At 44.7% G+C, this 15163-nt stretch overlaps 1 protein-coding gene across 3 annotated transcripts in view; it reads right to left on the minus strand.

Annotated features, from left to right (window-relative positions):
* LOC129179522 (dynamin-1-like) overlaps window positions 1-15163 on the minus strand; it is a 43188-nt gene that overhangs the window by 24691 nt on the left and 3334 nt on the right. Inside the window, exons 2-13 of one of the 3 annotated variants that reach the window (XM_054772849.1) lie at window positions 5786-5859; window positions 5564-5713; window positions 4862-5065; window positions 4672-4770; window positions 4058-4218; window positions 3823-3965; window positions 3525-3660; window positions 3375-3442; window positions 3160-3298; window positions 2294-2380; window positions 1918-1988; window positions 1805-1856 (exon numbers count right to left, since the gene is read on the minus strand). In XM_054772849.1, the coding sequence (XP_054628824.1) occupies window positions 1805-1856; window positions 1918-1988; window positions 2294-2380; window positions 3160-3298; window positions 3375-3442; window positions 3525-3660; window positions 3823-3965; window positions 4058-4218; window positions 4672-4770; window positions 4862-5065; window positions 5564-5713; window positions 5786-5859 (1384 nt within the window). Of the gene's footprint in view, window positions 1-1804; window positions 1857-1917; window positions 1989-2293; window positions 2381-3159; window positions 3299-3374; window positions 3443-3524; window positions 3661-3822; window positions 3966-4057; window positions 4219-4671; window positions 4771-4861; window positions 5308-5563; window positions 5714-5785; window positions 5860-15163 lie in introns of those variants that run through there. The other 2 variants (XM_054772850.1, XM_054772851.1) reach the window with 2 other exon arrangements.

Raw genomic sequence — 15163 nt, forward strand, 5'->3', positions numbered from 1 at the left:
GTAAGAAAATTGTCATGTTCTGTGTGTTACTCTGCTGCCCTCTGGCTTTGTTTTGTTGTAGCACACCCCTGAGTCTGCAAGAGGAGTTAATTCAAACACCTGAAGATTTCTTAAACTGCAGCCCAGGGGTGGCCATTACGTCGATGGCAAGCTCCCGGTACATAGCCAAGGTAGTTTGGGTTGATGGCGTAAACGTCACTTTGTAGTTGGCATATGACATCAGTCAGCTGACATTAAGCTCCCCTCCTGATTTGCATTTGCTCCCCGCAGCGTTTCAAGCTAACACGAAGATGCAACTTTCATCTTTATGATTGTGATCATGGATGAACTAACTCTGCGGTAAGATGTCTATATCTATAACTAAAGTTATCTGTTCACTTGTAGCGGCTAGCTACGTAGAAAAAAAGTGTATTGTTGACTGGCTTTGCTTGGCGTCATGAACTCTTCTACAGAAATCAATGTTTTCTACACGTTGGCTTCTTAAACTATTATTTCATGATGAAATTAAAAATGTGCCCATTGGTGAAGCCTTTTCAATATGTTGCCTTGACTTGGGCTGCATTGTCTTTTGCATCATCATTTTACATTCTTGTCTATGGCTAATGTTTGATAGCAAATGCTAACTGGATGTAATACATGAACTGTGTGCCCTAATGAACGTTACGTAGCTAATGTGACTGACATATTACCAGTACTCACTCACTAGTACACAACTATTTAGGATTATGTGGAATGATCTTTACTTCCATATTGAAGGGAATTATGATAGCAACTACTTTGATGACCTGGAAACTCTGAAAATGTGAAATACTAATCATGAATATTTACAATAGAATTTCAGACTTTACTGGTTACATTTTGTATATGTTAGATGTTTTATAGAAAGAAGTAGATCATTTGGACTTGTACTTGCATGCTGAGAAAGTGCGTGCATTCCTGGTATACATGTATAACCTACATAAATACATACTCATATTTTATTAAATAAATATCTACTTTCTATAATTGTAGTAGTAGGTAGCTCTTTGGGACTTGGTCATTTTAAAAGCAGCTTGCAGGCTAAAAAAGTGTGAGCACCCCTGCTGCAGTCAGACTCACTAGCGTGCCAGATTGTTGCCAGCTCTTCGCCAGCTACCTGCTCCTTCCAGCAACTAGTTTCTCGCTTAGCTACTCTCTGGTCCTTTTTTGATTGTTTACTCAAGTACCTGAGTATTCCCTGCCAGGTTTATTACCCTGCTGTGGTGAGTGTCTTTAGTTACTCTGTTATCCTACTTGATTGTTTAGTAGGGATTTCTGTTAGCCTTTTTTCTCTCTGCCACCTTTTTGTGCAGGTTTCTGTGTTCTAGTTTTTCCTGCTTGTGTTACATGCTTGCAGCGTCCTTATTTCTTAGTATTTTCCCCCGAGACTAGATCCGGGAGTATTTCGTCAACATTGTATTTTTGTATTTTTCCACCTTGCTGTAATAAACTTTTTTTTACACAAACTGTTTCGTCTTCGCATTTTTGGAATCCAAAACAGCGGAAATATTGATTTGATATATTTGGTATATTTTATACACAAAGTATTCCGTTATTTTTGTTATTCATGTTCCACTTTCACCGTGTTATATTTTATGGTTTAATTTGTTTTGATTTGCCTTTTTTCCTCTTTTCAATAAAGATATTTGAAAATAAGACATTTTAGAGCTGTAATTACAATAACGTGACAGCGTGATATTTTGGCCAAGGTTATCATACCGTCACGTCATATCGGCCCATGCCTATTACGAATGAATAGGAAGTCATGTCACATGATCATACGCACCTGAGTCCCACTGGCTTTCTTCTTGTTCATCTGACTGCTCTTCTGCTGGGCACTGCCACACACATTGATGTCCTTATTAATAATACACATAATCATCATGTCGTCACTCTTACTTTGCAAAACCAATGAAGTCTTCATGGTTTGTGTTGATGTACGCCAACTCAATGTCCACCAGCAGCAGGACCTGAAGGACACACGCACATATGCGGAAGGTTCTTCAAAATTGGAAAATATAATACACGCCTTTACAACAATGCTTTCATTGTGAAAGCGTCGTTTTTTGCCTACTGTGGGTATGTATAGTACACCACTCACATCCACAGGTACAGAGACCAGTCCTGCGGGAGACATGGCGACAAACAGACATGTACTTTGGGACACATGGGGACAAAGAGACACATAGAGAGACAAGTACTGTGGGACACATGGGGACAAAGAGGATCCAAGAGCTGTGGGACGCATGGGGACAAGGAGACAGTTGAAGTGTACCTGGTCTTTTGTGCGACTTTCTCTGTCTCGGATGTGCTGAGTGACAATTCTCTCCATCTCTTCTCGCAGCATCGGATACTGAGCCAACTAAAGACACAGGAAGGTAACAGCTTATACATACACGATATACACACACACACACACACACACACACACACACACACACGGCACTACTTTTTTGATGCAAGATGAATGTGCGTGTGTCCTGTGACCGTCGGCTCACATCGTAGTTTGAGGAAAGATCGGTGAGTTGAGCTTCAAAGCTGTGGCAGATGGCTCTGGCAACAAGACCAAAGTCTGTCGCTGTGATTTGAGTTGTCACGGAGGACGTACGTCGCCTGCCAGAGCGAAGGTGGAGCACTGCTGGTATTTTTAGCATTATTTATACAGTGGTACCTTGGCATATGAGTGTCTCCACCAAGAGTGTTTTCTATATGCCATCCATGTCTCGGCTGATTCGTTTGCTTTGAACTGCGAGGTAAAATTTTGGTTAGGAGCTGCTATTTACTGGCAGGCATAGCCGAGGACAGCTATTTTGGGGATTATGTCAATGGACCATGACTGAAGATGAGAATGGATGTAAATAGCATAAGCAGTGCTAGCGGCAAAGATTTTCAACGCATCAGTAAAACATACGTACATTATAGCCATCTAATTTATCTTATTTATGATGTATTGTGTAAATCTATGACAGGAACAACATCAAATTAAAAGCACTAAATGAATACAGAGCTGCCATTGAAATATATTGCGTTGAAATATATGCTTTTTCAAGGGTAACTTAGCCCGTGTATATACATGCGTGTGGAATTGAGATTGACAATCCCTAGTACTGCCAGAGTACTAGTAGAGTACTGCAGTGGTACCTTAAGTGCACACAGCCTGACGGTGTTGACGAGTTCACCGATGACCAAGTCGATACACTTGTGACAAGGTTCTTTAATTTGACTGATCAGACGCTTGACGATAGTCTCAAAGGCCATGTCAGGCGTGAACAGACCCGTCCTGGAATAGAACACACAGCCTTTACACACATGTGCACACACCCACCCACACGTGCACACGCACACACTGAAGTCACCTGATGCCGTGAATGTTCTTGATAGCATAGCTGATTTCTTTCCGAAGAGTCTTCTCATCACTCTCCAACTGGACACGCACACAGGATGGTACCAAACATGACTTCCTTCATGAATATACCACGTTATCATTATTATGATGCAACGTTTACTTTAACAAGTTCGAAAGGGAATCGTTCGTGAAAGATGCGATTGATCTTGGCTCCTCCTGACAGCTCACAAGTGTCCACCTGGTCTCCAGAACCTTCTATTCGCTTTTCAAAGTCCACTGCAAACTGCTGCACCATCCTTTCTCACACATGACAAAAAGTACATGAAATATTTCAACATCATTTATGTTTAATATCGATTTTGAGATGGACAAGAAACCAATCATTCTTATTGGCCATTTGGTAGGAGGATGGGGTGGAGCTTGGTTGACACATGGTTGATGTGTGCGTGTGTACTGACTGCAGCAAGGCCTTTGTTTTCCGACTCGGATCATCAGGATTGAAGTTCTTGTACTCAGACACTTCCTTCTCTATGGAAAGCAGCTGGTTCTGAAGCTTGGTGCGTAACCCGGGCAATGTGTCTCTGATGTGATTGGTCAATTGCTAAAGAAGAACAATGAGAGCATGAGTGGATCCCCTTTGGAGGAGTGGTGCAGACCACAGAAATCAGAACACGGTTCCTGGTGCAGACGCACCTGGTTGAGTACTTTCTGCAAGTAGCCAGTTCCCATGCGGTCAGCCAGGTGTCGGTAGGCCGCGTGGGATAAGAAGAACTTCCTCTCAGCCTGCAGCGCTGCCGTAATGTCTTTCTTGCCGTCAATATCCTTCTGACTGCGGTTGACCACTCCAACGTAACCTGACCATCCAGGCACAGAGGTCAGGTGGAAACAACCGTGTAAGAGATTAACCAGGGGAACAAAAATATGACACAAGCCAACTGGAGGCAGGAAATTAGATCAATCACACACACTCGACAGGCCTGAGGCACCGACTAGACATGTCTTGGTAGAATCCAGGTGTGGCCTGGTAGATTCTGGATGTGGCCCAGCCTGGATGTGACCCGGTAAAAACTGAGGCACAGACTAGGCATGGCTCAATCGCATCTCTAAGCAAACTGGTAGGACCTAGAGGCGACCCTGTAGAACCTGATGCATAGACTGGACACAGCCTAGAAGAAACCGTGTAGACCAGTGGTCCCCAACCCCCGGGCCGCGGGAGATTTGTGGGAACACAATCTGGTCCGTGGGTCAAAAAACGTTGGGGACCACTGCTGTAGACCCTGACAACTGAACCAAGGAACTGACTGTACCTCTGCGAAGTGGCAGCAGCTTGTTCTCCAGAATGTCTTTGGCATCGGTTCCCTCATCCATTAGGTCCAATTTGGTGACCACACCAATGGTTCTGAGACCTGAACACACACACACACACACACACAGTAAAGGTCTGTTGTGTATGGAGTTCCAACAAGCAGAAGGAGATGACACGGCATGCAAAACGACCTTGGGGGTCAACCTCCTTGGCGACCTTCAGCGCGTCGGAATTGGCGAGGTCAGAGTTGGCGGGAGAGACGGCCAATAGGAGGCAGTTGTCCTTGGTGACGAACTGCATGAGCATGTCCCGAATCTGCTGCTCGATGTCAGCCGGCTGGTCTCCCACTGGAACTTTGGTCATTCCGGGAAGATCCACCAGCGTTAGGTTCAACACTGCCAACACAAACACCTGGTAAACTCCACCCATAGGGAGGGGCTACCAACCAGTCAGCCTGCATGACTCCGCCCCTGGGGAATGATGATGATAAAGGAGGTCGCATATTTTAGTCGAAACCAACATTTTTGTCATCAACTTTCCAAGTGGATGTGGTCAAAAAAGAAATAAAATACCATCTCTGTGTGGAGTTCGCATGTTCTCCCCGTGCGTGTGTAGGTTTTCTGGGTACTCCGGTTTCCTCCCACATTCCAAAAACATGTATGTTAGCTTCACTGGAGACTCTAAATTGTCCATAGGTATGAATGTGAGTGTTTGTCTATATGTGCCCTGCCATTGGCTGGACACCAGTCCAGGGTGTACCCCGCCTGTTGCCAAAAGGCACCTGGGATAGGCTCCAGATGGATGGATGGAAATAAAATACAGCAATCTCCATTTATCACTTTCATCCTCTTTACGTTCAATAATAAGTCAAGGTGTGTGCGTGTGTGTGTTACCATTGGGCGAGTAGACTCTCAGGTTGATGGGAACGGGACTGATTCCTTTGTTTTGTCCCGTCACTCGATCAGTTTCTGCTTCAATTTCCTGACGAACTTCTTCAAAGTCGGTGAACTTTTTCCCTTTGCAGTGCAGGAACTCTGCATACTCTGCTTGATGACATCATCATCATCAGCGTCATCACTGTCACGCGTGTCAAGGGGAGGAAAATAGTGTCCCACCTGTTGGACAATTGATGAGCTGCAGCACTAAGGGGCGCCGGGTGACAATACCAGAACCACGGGGGAGGAAGTCTCTGGTGGGAGAGTTTGACATGCAGATTTTATTTTGAAATGTAAAATATCCTATTTCATGTCATAACGATCATATAGTTGATATGTGATGAAGAAGAACATATATCATTCCATCAGTTCATTCATCATGGGCTTGTCCTCGTGACGGTTGCGGGTGAGCTGGAGTCTATTCCAGCTGTTTTTGTATATGCGGGACTGACAAGAAGTCAATCACAGGACAAACAAACACAGCTCAGGAGACACATCTCAAAGTATGGCCGCTAGGGCTGTCTTCAATATGAATTTTCATCGTCCAACCTGATTTGTTACATTTTGTCGACAGTCAAGTAATAGCCGACTCTTGTTTTTTTTATGAACAAGGGGAATGGCAAACAGATCTCATCTGTCATGCGTGGGAGGTGTGAAACAACAGTACCTTCTTTTATTTAGTGACACACAAACAAGACCAATGAAACCAAAACACGGTTGCTGTCGGCACACATCAGAAAAGTGCATGTAGAATAGGAACAACATGGCTTGAAAAACAACAGCTGGCCAAAACTCTTCACTAGCAGCCTCGTTTCTTGCACTGAAATCAATTGTGGGGATCAAATGAAGTTGGGGTAACAGCCTTACCTGTTTGTGTGATATGTAAGAAGATGCTGACACAAGTGGCATTTCACCTTTACAAAGCATCTTGAACTCCTTTAACCGTCATCTTTAACCTTTTGTAAATATTAACACTTTTTTAGGAGCCATTATGAGCCAATAAGTCCGTCCAAGTTGAGGTCCGTCCAATAAGTCTTCCTAGCGTTCAAAGCTAACGCTCACCTCAGCTCCTCTGGACTGTACCACTGAAAAGTGCTTGCAAAAAGTTGCAGACACGTGGATCGCAAGGCCAAAAAAACATATCTTAATATGAGGCGTGTCTGGAAAGTAACGGGACTGAGCTGTGGGCAAAAGAGGGATGAGCAAATAGTGTTATTGTTGGAACTGTACATAAATTAACAAGCAATATAATAATCACTTATACTTGTATATCTTAGTAGTATTGACGTGTGTTGCCCTTTAGAAATGTTTTTTTAGGAATGCTACTGTGACCCTGCAACAGAGAAGGTGGCGACTCACGGCCCCCCTGTGTCTGTTGACGCTGAGGCTGCAGTTGCAGACCAACCGATGTCCTTCAAGGCTATGCTGAAATGTGCTTCATACCACACGTATTAAAGATAATCACCACAAAGATGCACACACATAAACAAAACAAAGACAGTTATGCAGCTGCTTTTTTGGGGTTAGGGTTAGTTGATATGTACAGTACAGTGTTTGTCTGCTGTTCTATTGCAGCACACCTCCATGACCACTTGATGGGCTGATTAATCTCACCTGTGCCTGATTAGCAGCCTTCTTAAGATGTGTGAAGACACCACCTCAGTGCCAGATTGTTACCAACCGTGCCACAGTGACCTGCTCCTTCCAGCAATCCTATTTTCTACGTATTCTGCTTTCTGGTCTATTGCTCTGTCTGTAATTTGTAAGTGCCTTGTTCCCTGCTTGGCTTTCTCCAGCAGCGGTCATTTTTCGTTCCACCATTTATGCTAGTTTTTTTATGCAGCTCTTTTGGTTCCTGTTTTTGTTTCTTTTTCCTGCTCTGTATCCGTGCTTAATTATGGAGACTCTTGCTGCTCTTTCCGCTAGTGTTAGCTCCATTGACCAGCGTCTGGAGCAAGCTCTCATACCCGGACTTCATGGGTGTATTGCACTGCCACTTGACACCACCTTAGCTACTCCGCTGCCGGCAGCTGCACATCCGAGCCTGGTAGCTCGTGGACCTAACATTCCTCACCCAGCTCGTTTTTCGGGTTAGTCTGCTACATGTGACCAGTTCTTACACCAGTGCTCGTTGATTTTTGGCCAGCAGCGTAACACATACTCCTCTGACCAGTCTAAAGTAGCTTTCATTATGAGTCTACTTACAGACAAGGCCTGGGCCATAGCAGCTAGCAAGGCTAAGCCAGCCATTTGCACCTCCTACACATTTTTTTTCTTTCGGAGATGATGAAGGTGTTTGATCACCATATTAGGGGAAGGGAAGCAGGTAACCGTCTGCTGGACATTCGGCAAGGCAGACACTCAACTTTAGAGTCTTAGCGGCGGAGAGTGGCTATGACGACGAGGCACTCCGTGGAATATTCCGTAAGGCTTTGCATTCCCGGATCAAGGATGAGTTGGCGGTGAGGGATTTTACGTCCTCTTTGGATGAACTTATTGACCTCGCTATACGCCTGGATAACCGTTTGAGGGAACGAGATCGTGAACGTGGAGAAGAGGGATACCCAGGAGCTACGGGACCTTCTCGATGTAAGCCGGTGTCGATACCACGCACCCTCAAGGATGAGTTCATGAGGGATCCGTCCTAAAAGCCTGCTGCCGAGTCTACGGAGAAGCCTATGCAGCTTGGAGGTCTACGTCTCTCTTCATCTGAGAAACTACAGAGACTGCGACTACATCTCTGCCTCTACTGCGGGGAACCCGATCATTAGATCAACAAGTGTCCCTCTCGACCGGCTCGTTGACCTGGATCACCCATGACTGTGTAAGGAATCATCAACAGGATCGACATCCATATCCACATGTGGAGTGAATCAGCCTTTTCCCACCACCTGTGAGTATGCGGTTGACTCTAACCAGAGTATCAAGCCTACTTCAGCAAGTCAGAGACTGCAGTTAGCAGGGACTATCACGGGGGGGGGTAGGAATATACAAATGTTGGCACTTATTGACTGCTTCATGGACTCTGCTTTTGTGGAGAAGCATGATATAAAGAGTTGAATTAAGTGACCACAAGGAAGTACATTCCCTTGATGGGCGTCTCTTGGCAGTAGTTTCGCATCGTACGGAACCGTTATCTCTTCAACTTTCTGGCAACCAAAATGAACTCATTCGCTTTTACGTTGTACCTTCTCAGTCTGCTCCATTAGTCCTCGGCCTCACCTGGCTTAACGTTCATAACCGTGCCATCGATTGGAGTAAAAATCAGATAACTAATTGGGGTAATTATTGTTACTCCCATTGCTTGTGTTGAAAAATGTCTAGAACGATCATTTTGCACATTTGGATCTTAATGAGGTTTTAAGTAGAGCTACAATATGCAAAAACAAGAAGGGGGGTGAGACAAAAAGCACTTTGAAAAAGTCATTGATTGAAAGCAACAATTCAACTGAAATAGGATGTTTATCACCTGATCAAAAGTTTAAGACCATCGCTCAAAAAATAACCAAAAATGTTGTCAGTAGGACTCAGTAATGAGGAGCTCCACTGTTCTTGTTCATCACTTCATAGATGGCTTTGGGCATGCTTGATGCCAGTGTTTCCAGGAGGCTAGTGGGAACATCTCCAAGTGGTGAAGATGGCTTCACCAAGGGCATCAACTGTCTGGAACTGATGGCCATTTTTAGAAACTTCCCTTGCTATCCATCCCCAAATGTTCTCTATGGGATTGAAATCAGGATGGTCCAAAAGAGAGATGTTATTCTCCCTGAAGAAGTCCTTGGTCAAGCCAGCATTGTGAACTGCAGCGTTGTCCTGTTGAAGAACCCAGCTGGTACCACACAGACGAGGGCCCTCGGTCATGAGGGATGCCCACCCCAACATCTGCATCCGTTTGACGACCCCGCACCACCTGAAGCTCCGGTGTTCCACTGAATGAAAAAGCACCCCAGACCATGATGGACACCCCTCTGCTGTGCCGGGTAGAAAAAATCTCAGGTGGGATCTCCTTGTCATGCCAGTAACGTTGGAAGCCATCTGGACCATCAAGGTTACATTTGTTCTCATCAGAGAATAAAACTTTGTTCCACCTTTCAATGTCCCATGTTTGATGCTCACTGGCAAAGCCTAAACGGGCACTTTTGTGGCTTTGAAGCAGACGAGGTCTTTGAATTCCTTTTTGTTTTTAAAGCCTTTTCACGCAGATGGCGTCTGATGGTTATTGCGCTGCAGTTGGCACCAGTGAGGGCCTTCATGTGGGTGGAAGACCGCCCTGTGTCTTGATCCTCCGGCTCAGCGCAGGTGTGATGTTTTTGGGTCTACCACTTGACTTTTTTGTTCCAAAATGCTCAGGATCTTTCCAAAAACTTAGAATGACTGATTTCCTGCTCCCAACCTCTGCAGCCATGGCACGCTGCGAGAGGCCTTGCTTATGCAGCTCCACAATCCCACCACGGTGAAAAAGAGAAAGCTTCTTAGCTTTAGCATCAGGAGGGCATGACAGTGGGAATGTTGACACTACATCAACATTTGGAGCACATTTGGGCTTTTATAGCCTGTGGCCTTAAACTTTTGATCAGCTGATAAACAGCCTATTTCAGTTTAATTGTTTTCAATAAATTACTTTTTCAAAATGCTTTTTGTGTCACCCCCCCTTATTGTTTTTGCATATTGTAGCTCTACTTAAAACCTCATTAAGATCCAAATGTGCAAAATGATCATTCTAGACATTTTTCAACTGCTCTTAAGATTTGGATCAGGTCTGTACATCACTAAGTATTAAGGATTATCTTACCAATGCACGTACATGCTCTGTTATTATTATTTATTATCTGAAGTTGACCAAACATTCAATGTGAGGTTTTGTTTTTTCAGTAAAATTGGAGAAGTGCTGTGAAGTGGACTGAGAAAAGCAGTTGAGTGGATCCAGGTGCCCCCCCCGCACCTGGGTTGTGAGATAAGACCAAGGTTGACCCCCATGCATGGGTTCGGGGATGACATGGTCCATATAAAGGTCATGAGGCACATTTCACGGGCGTGACAAGGCGGCTGCTTTCTCTGCCAGTCCACTTCTTGAACTGATTATGATTGATAATGTAACTGAACTCACTAAATCCATTTCTGTGGTACCGCCCATCTATGACAATAAACGAAGCGCAAGGAGAGTAGCCCGCCAGAGAGTGTTGCAGTGTGGCACAGGCGCTCTCTCCTTGCGCGAGAAAATCTCAAATCTTGTTTTCTGTGTCATTTTGTTAGTTCCTTGGTGGTTGGGGGCAAGTTCCCCTGACACTAAGACTTAAGTGAAATTCAAAGTCTGACAACTGAAGTCAAAGAATTACAGATTTATTTCCATTCCATTCCATTGTCCTCCGCTTATCCGGGTCCGGGTCGCGGGGGCAGCAGTCTCAGTAGGGAAGCCCAGACTTCCCGGTCCCCGACCACCTCCTCCAGCTCCACCGGGAGGACACCAAGGCGTTCCCAGGCCAGCTGTGAGACATACTGTAATCCCTCCAGCGTGTCCTATGTCTTCCCCGGGGCCTTCTCCTGGCTGGGCATGCCCGAAACACCTCACCAGAGAGGCGTCCGAGAGGCATCCAGACTAGATGCCCGAGCCACCTCAGCTGGCTCCTCTCGATGTGAAGGAGCAGCGGCTCTACTCTGAGCTCCTCCCGGATAACCGAGCTCCTCACCCTGTCTCTTAGGGTGAGTCCCGCTACCCTACGAAGAAAACTCATTTCAGTCGCTTGTATCCGCGATCTCGTTCTTTCGGTCATGACCCAAAGCTCATGACCATAGGTGAGGGTGGGAACATAGATCGAACGGTAAATTGAGAGCTTTGCCTTCCTGCTCAGCTCTCTCTTCACCACGACGGTCCGGTACAGCGACCGCATTACTGCAGACGCTGCGCCGATCCGCCTATCGACCTCATGCTCCAACCTTCCCTCACTCGTGAATAAGACCCCGAGATACTTGAACTCCTCCACCTGGGACAGGACCTCATTCCCAACCCGGAGGGAGCAATCCACCCTTTTCCGACTGAGAACCATGGCCTCGGATTTGGAGGTGCTGAGTCTCATCCCAGAAGCTTCACACTCAGATGCAAACCGTCACAGTAAACGCTGCAGGTCACAGCCCGATGAGGCCACAGGATGCACTTTAATCGCTTTATTAATCGCGGTTTATAAACCTAGTAGATCTTTACAACTTTTATCCGCAGTCCCACAGTGCCCTCTCCTGATCAACATGTAACAGTATAATTATATGTATCTGCAAACACAACAAGCTTCTAATCACAGACATATTAATACGTTCATATGTTAATATGTTAATTCAAAATGGCCACCAACCTGTCTATAACGGCCACCTGCCTATAGCGGCCACTTTTGCCGTTTCCCTTTAGTGCCCGCTATAGACAGGTTTGACTGTATATATATATATATGTGTGTATATGTGTATATACTACAGTATGTGTATGTGTGTGTGTGTGTGTATATATATATATATATATATATATATATATATATATATATATATATATATATATATATATATATACAGTCAAACTTGTCTATAGCGGCCACTAGAGGGAGTCCAGTTTGAATGTTGACCAGTAGAGGAAAAAAAAAGGAAAAAAACGGAAAAAAAAATAATAATAATAATGTTGACCAGTAGAGGGCACTGCGGACTGCGGATAAAAGTTGTACAGCACTACTAGGCTTGTTATTATCATGGTTCATGGTTCATGGTTTTAATCCTGAACATGCATGAGTCAAACAGTAGCACATCACATAGTACAATTCACAGTTTTGCATGTCCAAAAAGGAGTAGGAAGAAGCAAAGCTTATTTAATCCTACCCCTCATCGGTTTCACATCAGTTGCAATACATTTATTCACCTCTTGTTCTTCCAAGTGTACTTTGTAGGTCTACATGACAATGTAGTGCAATCATAGCCAAGGTTTTTACTTACTAAAAGGAAGCTAGAGGCTTAATAATAACTGATAGAATATATCCACGACTCACAGAACAAAGCTGTGCTAGTAATGTCTTACACTTGTTTTTAATATTTTACTTTTTAAACGGAGTGTCATTACACACACATTAGTTCATCAGGAAGTGACGGGAAGTGACGGTGGGCGTCCCGAGCAGGAGAGCTAGGCTCAGTGCTAGCTGTGAGTTTGGAGAGAGTTGTGAAGTGTGTTTATGTTGGCGTGGATGTAAAGTCCTGCAGTGTTCTCCGCTGTTAATAAAGCCATTAAAGTGCATCGGCGACGTGAGTCTCTCCTTCCCCACAACAAGCGGCATTACAGTATTGACCAGTGCACACCAGGAAATAAACTGTGTCATTTCTTACAGGCATTGGCCGGACAGCTACGTAGTGGGGCTTGTTTAACCTTTGCCTTGTGGGCAAGCAGGAAGGAGAGACGATGCTGAGAGATGTGTGTGTGTTCTGAGCTGCTGTCTGGTGGCCGCGTTCAATAAATAAAGGTGGCAGAAGCAACAGGAGAAGTTTCCTTCTTTGCTTCGGAGCTGAATAACACTGACAAGTTAACAGACTAGTAGCGAACGGAAAAGAAGACGGCTTTGTTTGTGTCGAATACAGAAGATGAGGACTTTGATGGATTTGTGGATGAGGATTGATCAAAGGATTATTCAAAAATAACGTGAGTACATTCTAAAATACTTCAATTAAGTACAACCGAACTCAGTTTTGCTCCCGCTGCCGCATGCATGCTAGCGTTTTTTTTAATTTTTATTGTAGCGTCACTGGGAGCACGTCCTGTTCCCAGCCTACTTTGCAGTAATGTTTTGGTGCAAATGCTCTTAAAGTTACACGTTTGACCAGGAAATAGCAAGCTCAAAAGAAGACGGTTTTTTTTATGTGGAACAACTGGCAGTTTGTGTGGATCTTGTGAATGATTGTGACTGAGCTAGGACTCAGTAAATAAAGTCTACACACGACGGCTTCATTGATTGAAAAATTTAACTTTTTCGTGCATGAAGCTTCTACTTGAGTTGGTAATTTGGCCGCTATATGCGGTCAGATGTTGACCAAGGGAGACAAAATGGGTGGCTGCTGGCCACGTTAGACAGGTGACTGCTATACACAGGGTCTATAACATGTAAATTTGCTGCAGGGGATTTTTCAGTGGCTGCTATAGGCAGGTGGCCGTTCTATAAAGGTGGCCGCTAAGACAGGTTTGACTGTATATATATATGTGTGTATGTGTATGTGTGTATATGTATACATATATATGTGTGTATATACAGACCCTTTCCAAAAAATTAGAATGTCATGGAAAAGTTGTTTAATTTCCATAATTCCATTCAAAAAGTTAAACTTTCATAGATTATAGATTCAGGGCCCACAACTTAAACGATTTCAAGTGTTTATTTTTACGTAATTTGGGCTTCCAGCTCATATAACCCACGAAAACAGGAATTCAAAAAATTTGAATACTGTGAAGAAATCACCATTTACTTCTCAGTTTTTGCAGGAAAAAAAAAGAAAGAAATTAGGATCACATCAAATCAATCAAAATATGGTACTTTCAAAATGATATGTCAATCTTCAATACTTGGTTGGGAATCCCTTTGCCTTAATCACTGCCTCGATGCGACGTGGTATTGAAGCAATCAGCCTGTGGCATTGCCTGGGAGTTTTGGAAGCCCAGATTTCCTTGATGCTTGCTGCCAGCTCTTCTTTGTTGTTGGGTCTGGTGCCCCTCATTTTCCTCTTGAGAATACCCCATAGATTCTCAATGGGGTTTAGGTCCGGTGAGTTGGCTGGCCAGTCAAGCACTGTGATGGCATGGGCATCAAACCAGGTTTTGGTGCTTCTGGCGGTATGGGCAGGGGCCAGGTCCTGCTGGAAGATGAAATCTGCATCTCCATACAGATCCTCAGCAGAAGGAATCATGAAGTCCTCTAAAACATTCAGTTGTGGTGACCTTGGATTTAAGAAAGCAGAGTTTACCAACACCTGCACCGGACATTGCACCCCAAATCATGACGGACTGTGGATATTTCACACTGGACCTCAGGCAGCTTGGGTTCTGTTCCTCACCCGTCTTCCTCCAAACCCTTGGACCTTGATTCCCAAATGAAAGGCACACTTTACTTTCATCGGAAAAGAGGACCTTGGACCACTGGCCAACAGTCCAGTCCTTCTTCTCCTTGGCCCAGTGGAGACGCTTCCCATGTTGGCTCAGGTTCAGAAGTGGCTTGACCTGAGGAACCCCACAGTTGTGGCCCATCTCCCGGATGCGTCTGAATGTGCTGGTTTTTGAAGCTGTGACTCCTGCCTCATTCCACTCTTTCTGGATCTCTGCCAGATTCTTGAATCTTCCCTGTTTGATAATCCGCTGAAGCCCACGGTCATCTTTTTTGCTGGTGCATCTTCTCCTGCCACATTTTGCCCTTCCTCTAGACTTTCCATTGATATGCTTGGACACAGCACTCTGTGAACAACCAGCCTCCTTAGCTATGAACTTTTGTGGCTTACCCATCCTATGGAGGGTATCAATGATGGTCTTCTGGCCAGTTGTCATGTCTGCAGTCT

Source organism: Dunckerocampus dactyliophorus, chromosome 4, assembly GCF_027744805.1.
Source record: "Dunckerocampus dactyliophorus isolate RoL2022-P2 chromosome 4, RoL_Ddac_1.1, whole genome shotgun sequence".
NCBI lineage: Eukaryota > Metazoa > Chordata > Actinopteri > Syngnathiformes > Syngnathidae > Dunckerocampus > Dunckerocampus dactyliophorus.